The sequence below is a fragment of the Plasmodium falciparum genome (assembly GCF_000002765.6).
Source record: "Plasmodium falciparum 3D7 genome assembly, chromosome: 4".
NCBI lineage: Eukaryota > Apicomplexa > Aconoidasida > Haemosporida > Plasmodiidae > Plasmodium > Plasmodium falciparum.
This window is the reverse complement of record NC_004318.2, coordinates 470,001-492,500: the sequence shown is the minus strand read 5'-3', so window position 1 is coordinate 492,500 and position 22,500 is coordinate 470,001. Positions and strand designations below refer to the sequence as shown.

The following is a 22,500-nucleotide window of genomic DNA, read 5'->3' as shown; positions in this document are numbered from 1 at the left end:
TGAAAATAATAAATTGAATGAACAAATAAATGAATGGAAAAATTTCTCAAAATTATATATAAATAATAATTCCATAGATATAGATAATTTAAAAAAAACAATGAATGATATACATAATAAATATAATCAAGTGAATTTAAAAAAAACCGATTTAGAAGTTAAGTATAAAAAATTGTCAATGGATGTGCAGGTACAAAAGAATCACTTGAATGATAAAATATTAGAATTAAAAATTATGCACAATCGAAATAAGCACTTGGAAAAAAAAATTGAATTTATAAAAATGGATTATATGTACCAACTTGGTAGGTATAAGGATAAGCAAATGAAAAACGACAACTTGCATGTTCATTCCAAAAATGAGGTTGAAAGGAATGAAAATATTGGGCATAAATATAGTGACATAAAATGTGATGGTAATTATAAAGACAAAGATGATGATGATAATAAGGGTGATGATAATAATAATAATGATCATAATAATGATCATAATAATGATCATAATAATGATAATGATAATAATGATGATCGCCATAGTGATGATCCTATGTTGACACAAAATTACAAATGCAAATATGAATTTATCGAAAAAGATAATAAAGAAAAAGAAAAATTAATAGAAGAATTAAAGGAGAAGTTAGAAAAGTATAAAAACGAATATGACCAATTTATTTTGAAGCAAAAAAATGTAGAAATATGTTCACAAGAATTATTGTTATACGAAAAAGAGATAACATATTTAAAGGAGGAAATTGAAAATTATAAAAATAAAATAGTAATATTACAAAATGATATTATACATGTGAATAATCAATGGTCTGAGGATAATAAGAAAAATGAAATGTCCATCAAAGAGTTGAAAGAAGTTATAAAGAAGATACAATTTGATGCAAAAATTAATATGAATAATAACAAGAGTGATGTAATAAATAATATGAATAATAACAAGAGTGATGTAATAAATAATATGAATAATAACAAGAGTGATGTAATAAATAATATGAGTAGTGATCACATAAAAAATGATCATATAAAAAATGATCATATAAAAAATGATCATATAAAAAATGACCATACAAATATTAATCATACAAATATTAATCATATAAAGAGTGATATTGTACATGGTGATAATATTGTTTACTCGAATAATTCTGAACATTTAAATAAATATACAGATGAAGGAAAGAGAAGCCCACAATTTTTTAACCCCTATGATAAAGATTTATATAATCTTTTATACACAAATTTGGACGATACAAAAAATATGGAACATGTGGAATTAATTATGTTGAAAAATGAAAATCTTTATTTAAAATCGAAAGTAGAAATTATGAAATTATTTTATACTAATCAAATAAAAACATTTAGAGAAGCCTTTTTATATATATTAGGATGGGACATCAAAATTGAGCAAAACGATGAAGAAATATTTTTCATCTTAACTTCTCTCTTTTCAACACATGATGGGAAATTTGTTTTTATAAAAAAAAAAAGTAATAATGAAAAGCAAGAGGAAAATAAAACTAGCCTTTTACCAAATAAGAGAAATATACATGATATTATTCATCATGATGATCATGTCTTAAAAAAAGAAAAAGTAAAAGATAATTATGGATTATATGATCATCCAAGTGACGATTTATATTTAAATAATATAAATGGAAATAAAGATAAGGAAAAAGAAAACGACATGAAAAATGATATGAACATTAATAAATTAAATTATAATCATTTAGAAGAAGATTTACATTTCTATGAAGATATTATGGATGAAAAAAATGAAATAAATACTGATAAAATTCTTCAAAAAACAGATATAGAAAATACAAATATAAATATGTCTACCATTATGAAAGGAACTAAATATAATTTATTATTAAATGGTTATTATAGTATAAAATGGAAACAAAATATAGAATGGAAAAATTATCTAAATAAAATTAATACATATCCCATATTGTTATCTCTGTTATCTATAGAAGAATATAATAATATTAAATTACAATATAATAATAATCTTAGTAAAAACTTTAAAGGTATGTTATTCAAAATATGAAATAAATAAATAAATAAATAAATATATATATATATATATATATGTGATATTTAGGTACATATTTTTTTTTTTTTTTTTTTTTTTTTTTTTTTTTGGGTACATGTATGTAATATATATATTTATTTTTTTATTTTTATTTTTATTTTTATTTTATTTTATTTTTTTTTTTTTTTGTAAACAAACTAATTCATCAAAAAAAAAAAAAAAAAATTTTTAAATGATACGTAACATGTATAATTATATATATATGAAACAATTTGAACACTTCAAAAAAAAAAAAAAAGACACACATATATATATATATATATATATATATATATATATTATATGTAATCATAATATTAAAATTGGAGAATAATATATACAATCGTGGATTCTCCCCTTTTATTATTTTTTTGTTTTTGTTTGTTTTTTTTTTTTGTTTTTTTTTTTTTTTTTTTTTTTTTTTTTTTTTTTTTTTTTTTTTTTTTTTTTGTTTTTTTTTTTTTGTTTTTTTTTTTCATTTTTTTAATAAAAACCCCATGGTCGTTTATTAACAGAACATATGAACGATAGTATACAAAAAAAAAAAAAAAAAAAAAAAATTAAAAGAAAAACTTACATATATATATCTATCTATATATATATATATTATATTTATATATATATATATAAATATGATTAGTTATATTTTTATGTACATTCATATTGTTTGTCAAGAACCTGTTGTACTATTAGAAGTCCTCTAAAAACTCATCTACCCATTCTTCATTATTTTCCTTTTCCCACTGTAAGTTTTTTATTTGTTTTATTGTTTTTCTTTTTTTAATGTTTTCTTTATTATTTAGGTCGTCTGCTACATTTTGCATTTTTAAAAAATCATTTTCTTTATAATGAACACTTTTCCTTTTATGTTTATTTGTTGATATATGCATATTATTAACACCATCTAGATATTTATTATCTAGGTATTTTTTATTTTCTAGTTCATATTGTCGATCTGTATGTCCTTGTTCGTTATCATAGTTTATGTTGTCGTCGTCTTCATGATGATATTGATGATGATGATCATCATCATCATCATCATCCGAATTTTCTGGTTTTCTCCTTTCATCATTAATATTATGATCACAGCTATGATCTTCTGTTGAAATGGAGGACTCGTAAAAATTTTGAATGTCCTCTTCATTTTTTATATGTTCATGCATATCTTGATTGGATACAATGACACTGGAGTATTTTTTTAGATATTTTAGTCCCTCGTCAATTTGTTTAAAGATATCATAATATTCATTATTTAACGGAAAGGTAGAATTATTATCATTATTATTAATATTATCATTATTATGACTTATTTCAAACCCGTTTTGTTGTTGATTTTTTTTTTCAACATTTAAAAGTATTTGTAAGTCTTTATTTTTGTATGTAAAATTTTGAAGTTTTGCTTTTTCTATTAATAAGAGTAATTTTTTTTTTTTCATAATGACTTGTTTCTTTAAAGAGTTACATAATTCTTTTAAATAATTATATTTCTCTACACTTTCTATTATATTATTTTCATAGTCATATATTTTTTTATTTAATAAATCTAATGTGTCTGTTTTTTCAAAAAAATAATCCATGTCTTTTAAAAATGCTTCATTTTCTTTAGGAGCATTTAATAAGGTATGATTTTGAAAAGAAGAATTATGAGTAACATTTTGTACATTACAATTTACATCACCATGATCATCACCATGACCATCATTATTATTATTCGATGTAGTGATATGGTCCGTTCCTGCTTCTGTCTTATTAGATAATAACGTATCAGGTATAATCAGAGCATCCGAATATATTAAATATTTATTAAAAACATTAAGTAATTTACTAATACCATCAAAATCGAAAATCATACAAAACCATGATGTGTTATGTAGATTTGTTAATATTTCTGCTCTATCTTTATTTTGAATTGATTTAACATCACTAATTAAATTTTCAATATAAATGGACATGTTTTGATAAATTTTTCTTTTTAAAGGTTCAATAATATATTTAGGATTTATATAAAAGAATACTTTAGTTTTGCATTTTTGTATATTATCTTTTTTTTTCTCATTATCTATTTCTTTATCTCCCTTTTTTTTTCTCTCAGCAAATAAGTTCAATTTTTTCAATTCAAAGATATTATTATTATTATTATTATTAATAATATTTGATGTTCCACTTTCTTGATTTACATAAACTTGACCATTATTATTATAAGATATAATATTATTATTAAAGAGTTCATTATTATTTACATTATTGTTTATTATGTTATTCTTTTTATATTTACCATTTTGATATAGATCATCCAGCATATTATCGTTTAAAAGTATATTTTCGCTGACATTATTATGTAAAATATTTACCAAACTATTATTATTATTGTTGTTGTTATTATTATTATTATTATTGTTGTTGTTATTATTATTAATGTTGTTGTTATTATTGTTAATGTTGTTGTTATTATTGTTAATGTTGTTTCCTTTGACATTTTCAAAATTATTCACTTCATCATTCTTTTCATGAATATCAATATTTTCTATCAAAGTCTCGTCCATACTTTCACACACATTCTCTATCTTCTTATTCTTAACGGGTGTACATAAATGTTTTAATATATTAGCATAATTATCTGTACTAATGTTATTATAATTTACATTACTGTTCACCATATTAGCATCACCTACATTTTTATTATTTCCCATAATCATTTCACTTGATAATTCTGACATTACAATGGTTCTCACTCCTTCCTTTTCATTATTTAAAACATTTAACGTGTTATAATTATTCATGTTATTCATGTTATTTATATTATTCATGTTATTGATGTTATTTATATTATTCATGTTATTCATTTTATCAACATGATTTATGTTTCCAATTTTTTTTCTTAAAAAATTCACACTATTATTAAACAAACTCATAGTATTCCCATTAGTTACAACATCTCCTACGATTGTATTACTTCCAAAATCATTATTTAAAATTGATTTATCATTTATTTGATCCATGTTAAGGATATCCCTTCCTTTCATTGTGTTTTCTATTACTATGTTGGAGTTGTTCTTACAATTTAAACTAACCAAATGTTGATTATTCATACTATTGACATTGTTGCTACATTTAGTAAAATTTCTAAGATTCATATCCATGGTCGAGGAAGGAACCTGATGCACCAACTTACTACATAACATATTATTATGATTGTTTTTGTATGTTGAAACATTTGACCTTTCGATTGCTCCATTTATGTTTGTAGACATGTTTATAATTTTATTTCCCATGTGGTTATTATTATTCAACACATTTGAATTATCAACATTTATAGGCATATTATTATATGAGGTCATATTATTCATAAAATTTAAATGATTCATGTTTTTATTATGTAAATTATTACTACTAATGGAGTTGTTAAAATTTTTCAACAAGGTATTTTGATTATTCATATTATTCATACTAATTACACTATTCACACTATTTACACTACTCACACTATTCATATTATTCACACTATTCATATTATTCACACTATTCATATTATTCACACTATTCATATTATTCACACTATTCATATTATTCACACTATTCATATTATTCACACTACTCACACTATTGATATTATTCACACTATTGATATTATTCACACTACTCACACTATTGATATTATTCACACTATTCATATTATTCACATTATTATTATTGTTGTTTAAAAGGTCCACTGTGTTTTTTTTCAAAGGTTCCATATTAGGTTCACAAAAATGGTTAAGTATAATACTTTTACCTTGGCTTAACACATTTTTGTTCATTAAAATATTTGAATTGTTTATAAAATTGTTTAAGTTATTTTTAATATTATTCATCGAAGACATATTATTATTATTACTACTATTATCTATCTGCTTATTTAAAAAATTACGATTCTGTTGATTCGTATTTATCATAACATTGTCATTATTTACATTAGAACATATAAAATCATTCTTATACATATTTACATTCCTATTCTTATTAAAGGAATTCATATGCAAATTGTTCCTCTCAAAATTATTATCTTCATTTTTTTTATCATGAAATATGTTTGAATATATTTTCCCTTTACTCATGTTATTACTTAAGGAGTTGTTATTTATTTTAAACGATTTATCATTCATACTACTACAACAAATATTATTATTATTATTATTATTATTGTTATTATTATTTATGTTATTTGTGTTATTTATATTATCCATATTATCCACATTATTTACATTGCTGTTTACATATAACAAGCTATCATTTCTATATATTCCACTCATGTTATTAAACTTTAAAGGATTTGATATAGTATTTACAAAATTATTATTATTATTATTATTATTCAGAGGCACATAAGATACTGTATTATTTGCGGTGTTCATGTTCTTTACTACTCTTAATTTACTATAAGTACTTTCTTCCTTATAATTTTTTATAGGTATTATATTTTTTGATAATTCTAAAAGGTTATTATTACAATCTTGTATATTTTCTTTCTCGTTAACTATTAAATAATTCTTGTTTCTCTCATTAAATCCTTTGAAATATATATTTTGTGCATATCTATTATTTTCCATTTATGTATTTGAGCTGAAAAATAAATAAAAATAAATAAATAAAAATAAATAAATAAAAATAAATAAATAAATAAATAATAAAAAAAGAAACGATCATATTATATATTCACGTGTACATTTATATAAATATATTTACATATATATATATAATATATTATAACATTGTATAATCGTTTAATACCAAAAAAGAAAATAATAATAAAAAAAAAAAAAAATAAATAAATAAAATAACATATATATATATATATATATATATATATATATTTTATTTTTTATTTTATTATATATATATATTTCAAATTGGATGGTAATTTTATTTAATATTATGTATTAAATAAAAAAAAAAAAAAAAAAAAGAATTATTATAATATATATAATATGTACATATTTTTCAACATTTTATATAAATATATTATTTTATATTATATTATATTATATTATATATTATTTCTTATATATATGAAAGTTTTAAACCATTTTCATATTGAATATGTATAATATATATATATATATATATATATATATATATATATAATATAATATATATATATTTTTTTAATATATACACTCAAAAGAAAGAAAAAAAAAAATACAAAGTATGTAATGTCTTTAAATATATATACATATAATATATATTATATATACATAAATTTTTTATTTTATTTTTATTTTATTTTATTTTATTTTTATTTTATTTTATTTTATTTTTATTTTATTTTATTTTATTTTTATTTTATTTTATTTTATTTTTATTTTATTTTTATTTTTTGGTTCTCCTTAAAGTATATAATATTAGTGCACACACAAAAATGTACTAAACTCCATTCATTTAAAAAATATTTAATTATAAGCATAGACATAAAAACTTTAAATATGAAAAAAATATTCATAAACAAAAATGATCATAATATTATAAATATATAAATGTGTTAAAATAAAAAATGAAATATATTATTATGACAAGATTAATTATATGGCGCAAGTAAATTAATAATATATATATATATAAACATGTATATAAATTATTAAAATATATATAAATATTATATTATATTATACATTTTTTATTGTAAAAAAAAAAAAAAAAAAAAAAAAAAGAAAGAACATAATTTATAAAATATATATATTATTAACCCTAATACAAAAGAGCATAGTTTATTTCTTCAATATTGTTATATCATATATAAGCGAAATAAAACAAAATCATACATACGTACATACATATATATTATATATATATATATTTATATATATATTTTATTTTTGTTATTGAGCAAATATTTATTTAACGCATCATAGGGTTATATAAAATGAATAAATAAATAAATAAATAAATAAAAAATTAAAACAAAATATTAACTCTTTGTTATATATATAAATATATATATATATATTTTTTTTTTTATTCAATCACATATATAATATATATTATATATATGTATATATTTTATATTAAGTATATTTTTTCTTATATTTTTTTTAAAGCCATATGGCGAACACTATATAATATAATATATATATATATATATATATATATATATATATATATAATATTGTATAATAATTAAAATGTTATATATATATATATTTATATTTATGTCATTTATAAAGACAAAATAACTATTATTATATTATGCTATATATCTACATATAATATATACTCTATGACAAATTTTAATTTCCTTTTTTTACATTCCACAATATTCTTCCATTTACCCATAAAATGTATATATAAAAAATAATATCTTAATTTAATTTTTTTTTTTTTTTTTCTTTTCTTTTCTTTTCTTTTCTTTTTTTCTCGTTCTATTTTTACAGAATGTTAAATTATCCATCTTTTTTATATAACCAGAAAAAAAAAAAAAAAAAAAAAAAAAAAAAAACATGTAATTTAAATAACAAGTACTAATGTGGATAAGCAGAAAAAAATAAAATAAAAAATGCTCCTGAACATTTTCGTGCTATTGGTAAATATCAACCTTCTATTATGTGCACAAGTAAAAAATTTTCATAAACAAAAAAATATACATTGTTATGTTCTACCATATGCAAAAAAAAATATATATCCATGTAAAACCAAAGTATTGAAAAAAAATAATTATTTATCAATAAAAAATGGTAAAAGTAAAAAATATGGTTGTAATGAATTATTTCGTCAAAAAGGTGATGAGCTAGATGAATACAAAGATAATAAAATTGACGATGAAAAGAATGATAATAAGTCAAACGATAAAAGGAACGATGAAAAGAATGATAATAAGACAAACGATAAAAGGAACGATGAAAAGAATGATAATAAGACAAACGATAAAAGGAACGATGAAAAGAATGATAATAAGACAAACGACAAAATGAAGGATGAAAAGAATGATAATAAGACAAACGACAAAATGAAGGATGAAAAGAATGATAATAAGACAAACGACAAAATGAAGGATGAAAAGAATAATAATGAAAGAAACGACAAAATGAAGGATGAAAAGAATGATAATAAGACAAAGGACAAAATAAACGATGACATATATGAAACGTTTGATGAATATTTTAATAAAAGAGCAGAAGAAAATTATACCAAACTAGAAGGAGAAAAATTAAAAATTTTAAAAGAAAATATTCACACAAACAAAGATGAAATACGAAACGTTTTAAAAAAAACATATAAAAATGAATACAATAAATTAATTAAGGAAGATCAAGAAGATGAAGAAGTTAGTCAAGCTGTTTATGAGAATATTAAAATTACATTTCTTATGAAAGAAAATATTAACAATTTTTTATTTACACAATATAGTTATATGATTAATAAATTGAAAGAAAAATCGGTGATTATCAAAAATTTAAAAAAATTTTATAACCAAAATGTAAATCCAGGGGGAGATTCGGTTCATCAAAATGAAGATGCAACTAAAACAAATAATGTAACCGACAAAGATAATAGAACCCACATAGATGATTCGAATCAAAATAATAATATAAATTATCATGAGGACATACATAACAAGAACTATATAAATAATCATGAAGAAACTCTTTTGAAAGATCAACTAAATAATATAAGGAAGCCATTTTACCATAACAAATTTGTTGATAAATATTACCCAAACAATAATTCAAAATACAAGGAAGAAAATAAATCGAAGGATCATATAAAAAATATTATTGAGAATGTGAGTTTTTTTAAACCAGAACAAAATTATGAACAAACAAAAAATTGTAGAACATTTAGTGATCAAATATTTGCTAATGTAAAAATTGAAGGTGAACATATATTAAATAATTTGAGAAAAGGAAATGAACAAGACAAAAATAATAATAATAATAATAATAATAAATTTACACAGGATGATATTATGACTAATGATAATGAAGGAGAAGAAAGTACTTCATTGTTTTTAAAAAATAATGTTTGTCCCTTACAATTATTAAAAGATAATGTTAAAACATTTTTAAATTATAAAAAAGAAAATATTATAAAAAGTAATATACATGAAGATTTATTATATGGTCGAGTTAAAGTTCATTGGTTTCCTAAATTTATGAAAAGAGTTATAACAAAAATTCCAGATTATATAAAAGTTAGTGATATTATTATAGAAGTAAGAAATGGTATTATACCATTTGTTTTTGATGACCTATTTGCTTTAAATATATTTGATATACACACAAATAAACCTCATATTATTGTATATACAAATTCTGATAAATCATCAACTAAAGCCAATGAAGAATGGGGTAATTATTATCGAAGAAAATTATTTTGGTATGATAAAAATTTTAATAAAAATATTAATAAAAAATATTTGAATCAAATGAAAAAAAGTGCAGTAATTTTTCTTGATGCAAAAAATGGTAAAAAAGAAATTATTGTTTTAAAAAAATTAATTAATAGATTATGTTATCATATTATTGAAAAAAAAAAAAAAAAAGGAATACATAATTATAAAGTTAAATGTATTTTTATTGGTTTACCAAATGTTGGGAAATCTGCACTTATTAATAGAATCCTAGAAATTAAAAAAGCAAAATCTTATGATAACCCAGGTCTAACTACCAATATACAAATGTATTCAAATAAAAAATATGAACTTATAGATACACCAGGAATATTAGCTCAAAATCTATATAAAATAAAAGAAAAAAATTTTAATAAAAATAATATCATATTAGATCATATTTATAATCATAATTCAAATAATCATTCTTTAGATAATGTTGTAAGTATCAAAAATTATAATAACTATATGCATGTAGAAAATAATATCTATCTTTTAGCCTTATGTAATCATATATCACCAAAAATGTATGATGTTTATAATATTGCTGAAACATTAATGCAAAATATATATGATGCATATCAATATGATAATGATTATGTAGATCTACAAAAAATTATCAAACGATATCAAATTAATTTTAACGAATGTCTAAACTCTCAAGGAAACTTCTCACCATATCATTTTATACAAAAATTAGCAAGAGATAAATGTCATAATGATATTAACCAAGCAGCCATGCGATTAGTAACTGATTTCAGAAAAAATTATCTAGGAAGAACTACCTTAAATTATCCACTCTATTTTAATAAAAAATCTATAACACTCAAACAATACAAACATTTCCAAAACCAAAAATCAGACAAATATATAGGATGGTAAAAGTAATTAAATTAAATCAAATCATATACAACATTTACAAATTAGCATCTATTCAAAATATATTCCTAATATCACCACAAACAAAAACACAAACACAAACACAAATAATTATATATATATATATATATATATATTTATATTTATATTTATATATGTGTGTGTGCTATTCTTTTTTTTTTCTTTTTTGTTTAATTTCTTTGGTTTTCTTTTTTTTTTTTGTGTATCAATGTAAAATTTGAAAATTTTTTTATAAAAAATTTTAATAAGTTTATTATATATAAATAATACACATATATATATAAATACACCTTAATTAAAAATATAAAATAAATTAACTTTTTAAATTGAATTAATTATATATATAAATATAGTATGTATATGTATATATATATATATATATATATATATATATTTTTTTTTTTATTTATTTATCATTCATTTCATTTTATAATTAGCAAGGTGGATTATTTTAAATATTTACAAATGTAAAACTATTTCCTGAACAAATCATATTTTTTTTTTTTTTTTTTTTTTTCAAATAGCTATATTCCAACTAGCCAATAATTAACAAAATTAAATAATGACATAATAAATTTCATATTCTCATAAAAAAAAAAAAATATAAATAAAAATATAAAAATATAAAAATATAAAAATATAAAAATACATAAATACATAAATACATATATATGTTTACATATTTTTTTATCAGCCGTCGGCTATACTAAAATTATTCTCTGTATCATCTTCTGGTATTTTAATTCCTGGCCACCTAAAGAATGAAATAAAAAAAAATAATAAAATGAAACAAAAAAAAAATATATATACATCTATCTATATATATATATTTTTTTTTTCATGAACACCCCTTTTTTTTTGTTTTTTTATCTTTTTATCTTTTTATTTCTTTATTTCTTTATTTTTATTTTTATTTTCTATCATGGTGGAGATCAAACAAAAATGAAAATATATACACACTAAAATACGGTTCCATAAAAACATTTCAGAATTTATATTTTCTTACTTGGTTAACTTTAAACAATCAGTAAATAATTCTATTTCTTGAGATACATCATACGATGCACTATCTTGTACTATACGCAAATAGCTTAACCTATCTTCTATCAATTTTTTTATGGTGTGTAAATATCCTGATTTAGCTAACTTGTGTCTATGGTTTTGAATTAAGGCCAGAAAAAGTTCTGCTGTTGTTTCTCCATATTGTATACCTGTTTCATCAATATTTTTATTATTAACAAGAGCAACAAGTCCTTTCATAATATCATTTTTTATAAAAATATCAAATGTAATTTTATTTTGGTGAATTAAATGTTTTAAAAGGAGAGCAGACTTTTCTTGGTACTTAAAAATATTTGTTTGCATTCCATATACTAAGAAGCCTACACCTCCATAATCTATAAATTTATTTTCTCCTTGATCATGATGTCGTATTAAAGCTGATATAGCAGTGATTAATTTTTTATCAATAATAGTCTTTTGTGACTCTTGTAATTTTATTAATAATGTTTTTAAAGCATTCTTTTTAAAAACAGAATCTTGTAATTCTGGATTATTTGATAAGGCTAAGGATAAAATCTGAAGAACTGATTCTAAAATATGATTATTAGAATTATCTAATAATTTTAATAATGGGTCTATAGCTTTAATTTTATCTAAATTACGAGCGACCTCAGGATATTCATCTACTAATCTTTCAACAATTTTAGCTGATGCTAAAATTATTCCTTCATCTTTATTTTCGAAGTTACGAACGGCTTCATTTATAGCTTCATATGGATCTTCTACTTGACTTAAGGCATCTTTTATAGCCCCTTGTAAAAATTCAATGTCTTCTTTGCTTAAACGTTTATTTGTATCAATAGTCCCGTCTATGATCCATAACAATGTTAAATGAAAAAAAGAAATGTATAAAATAAGAAATATATACCTACACATATATATATATATATATATATATAGTACGAATGTACGATTATCATATTTTTAAAAACATATCCTTCTTTATATATAGATTATATATATAATTTTTTCAAAACATGTTCACATAATTTTAAATGTCTATATAATAAAAATTACCTGCATATTTCGTAGACCACTTAAGAAGCCCTGGCCAATTTATGTTTACCATATTTATGTTCTATATGAATAAAATTATATTTATTACATATATATAAAAACATTAAAAAAAAAAAAAAAAAAAAAAAAGAGAACCAATACACATATATTATCTATGTGTAATTTGGTCCTACAAATATATACACATAAAAATATATATATATATATATATATATATATATATATATATATATATATAAATATTTATTTATTTATTTTATTTGCTCAACACTAAAAATATATATACATATATATATATATATATATATATATATATATATAATATATATTATATACATATTTCAAATATAATTAATTATTATGTTCAACATTTAATCGTTGAAAAGTCAATAGAAAAAAAAAAAAAAATAATAATAATAAATAAAATAAAAAGAAAGAAAAAACAATTAAATATTTAAAATAAAAATTAAAATATTTTATTCAGTGAAATCATTTTTGTATATATTTATTTCTATTTAATTTTTTTTTTTTTTTTTTTTTTTTCTTTCGGAATAGTCATTTTTATAGTTCAAATGTTATAATTATATATATATATATATATATTTATATATATATCCCAAAAAATATAAATAACAGTATGTATAATAATATATATTATTTTATGTAGAATTTTTTAATTTTTTTCTTTCCTTTTATAATTTATTGTACAATTTAAAAAATAATAAATAAATAATTATAATATATTTATATGGATTTAATATATATATATATATAAATATATATATTTATTTATATGTATAAATATATTCACATTTATTTGTTTTTTCTCTTTTTATTTTATTTTTGAAACTTTTACATTTAAAATATTAAGATAAATTTTTTTTTTTTTTTTTTTTTTTTTTTTTTATAATAATAAATATATTATATTATTATATATAATATATATTTATATATATAATGTCATTTGTTTTAGTACGTTATAATAAATATATATATGGAGAGAATATTTTCACAGTTTCTTTATACAAAAACTAATTCTATATTTGAATATATGGTATAGATGAAATGAAACAACATAACAATAAAATATATTTTAAAATTTCAAATGATAGAGAAATCTGTTGAATGTATTATTATTATTATAAAAATGTGAACATGAATAATAAATATATAATGTATATTTTATATATAAATGTTTATGCATTTATATATATTATGTACATATTATATATATGTTTATATATTTATTTATTTGTAAACGTATATATATTTTCCTTTTTTTTTTTTTTTTTTTTTTCCAACGTTGATATGTTCATATGTTTTGCTTTATATTAATTTGTGTTCCATAAAACGTCCATCCACTGGCATTTGAATTATATGAAACGAAAATTATTATATATATATATATATATATATATTATAACATTTTTTAAAAGAGATGAGTACACTCTTTTTTAAATATGATATGGTTCAACTTGTGTTCCATAAGGTTATATATAATTAAAATACAAACTTATAAAAATGAAATAAAATAAAATATTTAAAGCAACATGTGTATTGTATAGAAAAAATAAGTGGCGTCTTTTTTTCCCTGTGGAAGCGTTCATACGCCTAACCAAAGAAAAATTCTGAACGTTCAGAAAAAAAAATGTATTAAAAAATTAAAACTTAAAAATTAAAAAGGTACATATATATATATATATATATATATATTTATATTTATATACATATATTCCTATGTGTCATTTATTTTTATGCCGAATTAACCAATTATATGTCGAAATAAAAGATAAAAGAAAAAGTCTTATTTTGTTTAATTTTCAAAAAATATTTAAAGCAGGAAAAAAAAAAAAAGATTACTATTTATTTTTATTTAACTCTTGAAACAATTATAGTAAGGCATGTTTTTTTTTTTTTTTTTTTTAAATTCACCTTACTTGTTCATGCGATTTTAAGGTTGTAAATATAATTGCATTTAAAATAAAAATAAAAATAAAAATAAAAATAAAAATAAAAATAAAAACATATATATATATATATATATATATATAACACACCAAGGGGAACTTATTTTTATACACACATATGTGCATATTATAAATATCTAATTTTGATTTCATTTCATAAAAATAATAAAATGTCTACATGTTAATTTTCCTCATTATTAAAAAAGTGCATTGTATAATATATCTTTATTTATTATATATATGTTTACTTTGTATATAAACCTCTTATTGGGTTTATTTTTTCTTACACAAAAATATATATATATATATATATATATATGTTGTGTTGATTTATAAAAACATGAATATTTAATATATGTATATTTGTCATTATATATGATTAACTATTTATTATATTTCTTGAAGGGTACATACCATTATTTTTAAAAAAATCAATCTGATAAAATATATACATATATATATATATATATATATATATATTTTTTTTTTTTTTCTTTTCTTTTTATTTATTCTACCTGTTGTTCACCATGAGACATAAAATTTCCGAAAACGAGATTATAAACAAAATAGATTCCATAAATTTAAAAGAAGTTAAAGACGCCTCCGCCTGTATGAATAATTATACAAACTTCATTTCAATAAAACTTAAGAAAAATAGAGAAGGTATAATTCATTCTATACAAAGGATAAAACATTTAGAAGGGTTGACGAAAAAGTTAAATAAAGAATTATCAGAAGGAAATAAAGAATTAGAAAAGTTGGAGAAAAATATAAAAGAATTAGAAGAAACAAATAATACTTTAGAAAATGATATAAAAGTAGAAATGAATAAAGGAAATTTATATAAAAGTAGATTAGCTCTTTTAAAAAAAAACAAAGTACGAATTTCTAAAGCTCAAGAAATAATTGATAAAGATATAATATATATGAAGTCTAGGATTAATATAATGCGTGAAAATGCAGATAAAAATAATCAAAAATATGATAAAATTGTTAGTCAGAAGGATAAAATGCATCAAGAAATGGAAAAGTTCAAAAAGGACAGAAAAAATTTACAACTTAATTTAAAAAATACAAGAAAAAATCATGAATTTCTGAAAAATAAAATGCAAAATTTGGTATTAACCATGAAAAAGTCAACAGCTGATGATAAGCGCTTCCAATATTAAATAGAAATAAATACAATAATATATAAATATATATATATATATATATATATATATATATATATATATATATATGTACTCTTTTAATATGTCTGTTTTATTTTATTTTATTTTATTAAAAATCATTATAATTTATTTTCTTTATAAAGACTTAAACATAAAAAATTGTTAACAAATATTTAATTATGAGGAGTGTGTGTGTTCATTATATGGGGGAAAACATAAAAAATTTATTTCATACACAAAAAAAAAAAAAAAAAAAAAAGAAATAATAAATAAATAAATTAATTAATTAAAATGTAAAATATATATATATATATATATATATATATTATACATATTATACATATTATACATATGGTATGTTTATTTTATTTTATTTTATTTTTTATTGTGTTGAGTTAGCTGCCCAGGACTGGTTGGAGCTTACAAACTTATCTATATAGTTAAACAAATACGAATCGGCTACATAAGGCTTTAAAATATATGAGGGCGTATTATTTGTGTTTGATGTATAATGTACATATATTTTATTAATAGTATCATAATTAATATTGATATGATACTTGACAAGTAATTTAATAATATTAGTAATTATAGTAATATTTTTTCTGGTGGTGTGATCAACGTCTTCAAATTTATTTTCTTCAATATTTTGATCAACACTATTAGGATTAGTATCTTTTGATTTTTTGATAGGTGAAGAAATCCATATATACCCATTCATTCCTAATATAATTTGAACATTACAAGGGAAAACAAAAATATGTTTTTTTTGATTATGTATTAAAGTTTGTGGGACAATAATTAAAACGCCGTTTGATAATTTCCCATAAATAGATGATCTGGTATGTAGAATAATAGTACCATCTGTTGATATTCTTTGAATTTCACATGCAATAATATCATCAGGTTTATAAATATGTATCATATTTATAACATCATTATATAATCTAATTCTTTGACTAAATATACTTATATTAGTTTGAGATATGGAAAGATAAGCTCTACAATATGAACCTATCTCTACAATCCATTTATCATTACTTATGTCTTTAATTTTACCAACTAATAAATCACCAACAGAACCTGTATACTTTCCTTTTAAAGGTTCTACATATATTAATTTATTAATATAATTCACTCTACCTAAAATACATGCATAAAACATATCATCTTCTTCATATAAACCACCGCCTTTTAAAAAACGATCTTTATCATTCTTATCTAAAACACATTCTCCTGGTAACACAAGTTTCTTTTTGTTGGGACATTGTATATCCCGGTTTTTATGTAAACTACTTTTTGTATGCTTAACAGTTTCTAGAGAAATTATCTTGTTAGTAATTTCTCCTATTTCGCAAACTTCTTTATCATACGGCGTGGTGATAAGGATATCCATCATAAAAATAAAAAAAAAAAAAATAAATAAATAAATATATATATATGTATGTATATATGTATATATGTATATATGTTTGTGTTTAATTGAATTATTGGAATAAATCTTTTCTTTTCTTTTCTCTTCTCTTCTTTTCTTTTTTTTTTTTTTTTTTTTTTTTTTTTTTCTTGTACAAGCCCCAATTGGGTTTTCCTTATTTCAGTTGAAATTACGCAAAAAAAATCAAAAAATATAAAAATTAAAATTAAAAGAAAAAAAAAAAAAATATATATATATATATAAAATATATAATATATATAAATATTTTTTTATATTATATTACTAATTTTATTCCTTTTTAATTCAAAATATATATAATATATATTAATATATATATGTAATACTTTATATATTATGCATATATATATTTTTAAAATATTCATTTCAAGTTTTGGACTAATTTTTAAATAAAAAAAAAAAAAAAATATATATATATATATATATTTATATTTTATATGTAACCTTTAATATGATATATATATATATAATATATATATTATATATTCTTAAATAAATAAATGAATGATTTATTATTTTTTTTTCAAAATAATGAGGTATAAAAAAAAATCTCCTTTTTTTTTTTTTTTTTTTTTCTTCTTTTTTTTTTCGTCTCTAATTTTATGAACCGGATTTTTTAAAATTAAAAGATATATTATATGTTACATTATATATAATATATAATATATAATATTGGTATTTGTCATATTTAAATATGTATATATTTGTGTTTGAATAAAGAGTATGCTTTATATATATATATATATATATATATATATATATATATATTTATATATATATGATTGTTCAATATCGTAGTGATATTAACATTTTATTTTATTTTATTTTATTTTGTTATATTTGATTCATAATATATATATATATATTTATTTTAAATATTTTTTTTTGGTTATGAGCATGCGTACATCTGAGAGTAGTAATAATATTGATTGTAAGAATGAATGCTCGAAGTATGTTTATGGGAAATTGTATGATCTGATTAAAGATTTGAATAACTATAACGTACAATGTTATATTAATAATGAGAAGAAAATAAATTTATATGAAGATTTTAAATATAAGAAAAAAAAAAAAATTGAATTTATGTCCATCGTGGATTATTATGGAGGTTTGAAAAATAATGAATATGAGTTTTTTATAATTCCTATTATATTTAATAAACATAATGAAATATTATATATGGGTGTATCTATATTTTTTAAAAATAAATTTTTTGAAGAATATAAAATGAATAATTATAATTACATCGAACTATTTATATATAATGTAAAGAATGAAGAAACAAATAATAATTTGTATCCTCATATGGATATTATTCAAGAGAAGAGAAAAAATACTTTTTTAAATTTTCTTATAAATCTAGATGATTTAAACAAACATCATAGACAAACAAATAATCATATTGAAAAAAAGAATACATGTGCTGATAAAAATATTTATAATAATAATAATAATAATAATAATGGTGATAATGATGATGATGATGATGATGATGATGGCCGTTGTGGTGATGTGCATAATGTATGTACTAAGAAAAATATATATAGTTATGATAATATAATAAATGTATGTAATAATGAACAAATATGTGATAAAAAAATTTGTGATGAACACATATGTGATAATGATAAAATTAACAAGGTGGTTCCTAATACGAATAGTAAATGTACACATAATATTTCTAATTATCTACATAACGAAAAAATAAGTGGGGATTATAAGAAGATCCAATTCCCCATAAAAATTGATGATCACCATATTTTATGTAGTGATGGGGTGGTAAAATTAAAGAATGAAGAAAATGCAGAATTTATTAATGATACAAAGAAAAAAGCACTTTCATCAATGTATGAGACATCTACATATAGTAATACTACTATACAAGGAACAACGAGAAAAATCGGGATCCAAAAAAATAATAATGATAATATTTATAAGGGTCCTGTTACTACAGATAACCACCATTCCGTGTGGAAAGAAGAGACCATTAATAAATATCAAAATTATAATTATTCATATATTACAAATGAAATAAATAGGGTTTATAAAAATGTTGATAATAAAGAAAATGATAAGAAAGATGATGGGTGTTGTGGTCCTTCTTTAGTGAAATATAATGAGGAGATATATCATGCAAATATTTCTGTACAAAGAAAGGAGATGACTATGGGAAGGTTGGAAGAGAAAAAAATGGGAGATATCTTAGAGGGGGTTAACTCAAGCATCAATGTTGATGGTAATAAAAACAAAAATGTTAATGGTAATAAATACGAACATGTTGATGGTAATAAATACGAACATGTTGATGGTAATAAATACGAACATGTTGATGGTAATAAATACGAACATGTTGATGGTAATAAAAACAAAAATGTTGATGGTAATAAAAACAAAAATGTTGATGGTAATAAATACGAACATGTTTATGATAATCAAAAGAACAATGTGACCAATTCGGTGAACACCTTTTGTTCATATAAATATAGTGCTAGATGTGCTAAGGAGAAGGTGGAATGGAAGAATTATTTAAGTGAAGATATAAAAATAAAGAGCCCCCCAAAAAAAGATGAAGAAAATGTAAAGATAAATAATATGTTCAAATGTGGTTTTTATAGCTTTAAAGGAAATAGGACTTATAACGAAGATAGAGTGATTATTATTGAAGACATGAATAATTTTTTAAAAGAAGAATATGATATATTAACAAAAAAAGAAAAAAAGGAATATGAATTAATGGATGAAGAATATTTAAATATAATTAATAATATAAAGGATATGGAAACACCATCTTATATTTATTGTGCCATATATGATGGTCATAATGGTGATAATGCTGTAAATATAGTACAGAAATTATTACATATACATATGTATTATTATTTTATAAATGGAAATGGTTTAGAAAATTCTTTAAAATATTCGTTTCAAGAAATAGATAATTATTTATGTAAAAATATTATAAATATAAAAGAAGAAAACCATTCTAATTATTCCAGCGGTACTACAGCATGTGTCAGCGTTATATTTAAAAACATGTTATATGTTGCTAATATAGGTGATAGCAGATGTATCATAAGTAAAAACGGTAGAGCCATAGTTCTTACAGTAGATCATAGAGCTAGTATTAATAAAAAAGAACAAGATAGAATATTAAAATCAGGAGGAATTTTAGATGATGAAGGATATTTAGGTGGATGTTTAGGAGTATGTCGAGGATTCGGTTCTTTTCATAAAAAAACAAAAGAAAAATTAAAAGGTCTAATATGTGAACCTGATTTATTTCATATTAAATTAACAGACGATGATGAATTCTTAATTATTTGTTGTGATGGTATTTTTGATGTTATAACATCACAAGAAGCTGTTAACACAGTCAAAAATTCTTTAATACAATCAAGAGATGCTAAAACAGCTGCAGAAGCTTTATGTCAACTAGCTTATAAAAAAAAATCATTGGATAATTTATCTGTCCTTGTGGTTATATTTCAAAATCCGGATAAGAATAATAAGGTCTCTTCAATAAATGAATCTTCTGGAATATACTCAGGCCAAGCTGGACGCGTTCGCCGACGGTAAAAAAAAAAAAAAAAAAAAAAAAAAAAAAAGAGAGAGACAGATGGGAATATATTATATATATTATACATATTATACATATTGTACATATTATACATATTGTACATATTGTACATTTTATACATATTGTACATATTGTACATTTTATACATATTGTACATTTTATACATATTGTACATATTGTACATTTTATACATATTGTACATATTGTACATATTGTACATATTGTACATTTTATACATATTGTACATTTTATACATATTATGTATATATTTATTTGATAATATGATTTAATGCTTCCATTTATATTATAATTAACTTTTATTTTATTATTTTTTATCACGCAGTATCAAGTTTTCGGCTTTGAAGGATTTAATAAATCAATAGAATGAAGACGCTTATGAAGAGAAAGATGGAAGAAAGCTCCCAAAAAAAAAAAAAAAAAAAAGAAAAGGAAAGAAAGAAAAAATATAATATAATTATACTATATATATAAACATATGGATTATATATTTATTTCAAATCTATACACCTATTCTTAATAATATATTCTCATATTTATATTATTCTATATTTCATTCTTTTTTAAGTACTTTTAATTATATTATATCATATAATTATTTTTACCCCTAATTCGTTTTGCCATATATATATATATATATATATATATATATATATATATATAAAAATATTTATATATATTTTATTATAATATTTTTATAATTTTTTTTTTTTTTTCCTTTTTTTTTGTGAACATTTTGTAACAATCATGTAAATAATTTTTTTGAAAAAAATAAAATGCAATTACTACAATTATATTTTTTTTATTTTAAAAGAATTATTTGTTTTAAATATATAAAATATTTATTATTTAATATGTCAACATAGATATATATATATATATATATATATAT

At 19.7% G+C, this 22,500-nt stretch overlaps 7 protein-coding genes across 7 annotated transcripts in view; 4 read left to right on the top strand and 3 right to left on the bottom strand.

The window, feature by feature from the left end:
- The window catches only part of PF3D7_0410900 (conserved Plasmodium protein, unknown function), a gene marked incomplete at both ends in the record, with an annotated part of 2,934 nt that extends 875 nt beyond the window's left edge, over positions 1 to 2,059 (top strand). The window contains one exon of the mRNA XM_001351386.1: positions 1 to 2,059. This exon is cut by the window's left edge and continues 875 nt beyond it. Coding sequence (XP_001351422.1) covers positions 1 to 2,059 — 2,059 coding nt within the window.
- Positions 2,060 to 2,772: 713 nt separating this feature from the next.
- On the bottom strand, positions 2,773 to 6,669 carry PF3D7_0410800 (conserved Plasmodium protein, unknown function; the record flags this gene model as incomplete). Its single annotated transcript, XM_001351385.1, has 1 exon — positions 2,773 to 6,669. One exon carries the CDS (start codon positions 6,667 to 6,669, stop codon positions 2,773 to 2,775), a length of 3,897 nt encoding a protein of 1,298 aa, XP_001351421.1.
- A 1,940-nt stretch (positions 6,670 to 8,609) lies between these two features.
- Positions 8,610 to 11,324, top strand: PF3D7_0410700 (ribosome biogenesis GTPase A, putative; the record flags this gene model as incomplete). Its single annotated transcript, XM_001351384.1, has 1 exon — positions 8,610 to 11,324. One exon carries the CDS (start codon positions 8,610 to 8,612, stop codon positions 11,322 to 11,324), a length of 2,715 nt encoding a protein of 904 aa, XP_001351420.1.
- A 708-nt stretch (positions 11,325 to 12,032) lies between these two features.
- PF3D7_0410600 (conserved protein, unknown function) lies at positions 12,033 to 13,473 on the bottom strand (the record flags this gene model as incomplete). The annotated part of the gene is made up of 3 exons (XM_001351383.1): positions 12,033 to 12,096; positions 12,349 to 13,213; positions 13,422 to 13,473. The coding sequence occupies 3 exons, from the start codon at positions 13,471 to 13,473 to the stop codon at positions 12,033 to 12,035; spliced, it is 981 nt and encodes a 326-aa protein (XP_001351419.1).
- A 2,442-nt stretch (positions 13,474 to 15,915) lies between these two features.
- On the top strand, positions 15,916 to 16,557 carry PF3D7_0410500 (conserved Plasmodium protein, unknown function; the record flags this gene model as incomplete). The annotated part of the gene is made up of 1 exon (XM_001351382.1): positions 15,916 to 16,557. The coding sequence occupies one exon, from the start codon at positions 15,916 to 15,918 to the stop codon at positions 16,555 to 16,557; it is 642 nt and encodes a 213-aa protein (XP_001351418.1).
- A 385-nt stretch (positions 16,558 to 16,942) lies between these two features.
- Positions 16,943 to 17,959, bottom strand: PF3D7_0410400 (exosome complex component RRP4; the record flags this gene model as incomplete). The annotated part of the gene is made up of 1 exon (XM_001351381.1): positions 16,943 to 17,959. One exon carries the CDS (start codon positions 17,957 to 17,959, stop codon positions 16,943 to 16,945), a length of 1,017 nt encoding a protein of 338 aa, XP_001351417.1.
- Positions 17,960 to 18,904: 945 nt separating this feature from the next.
- Positions 18,905 to 21,973, top strand: PF3D7_0410300 (protein phosphatase PPM1, putative; the record flags this gene model as incomplete). Its single annotated transcript, XM_001351380.1, has 2 exons — positions 18,905 to 21,585; positions 21,934 to 21,973. 2 exons carry the CDS (start codon positions 18,905 to 18,907, stop codon positions 21,971 to 21,973), a joined length of 2,721 nt encoding a protein of 906 aa, XP_001351416.1.
- Between the last annotated feature and the right edge of the window lie 527 nt (positions 21,974 to 22,500).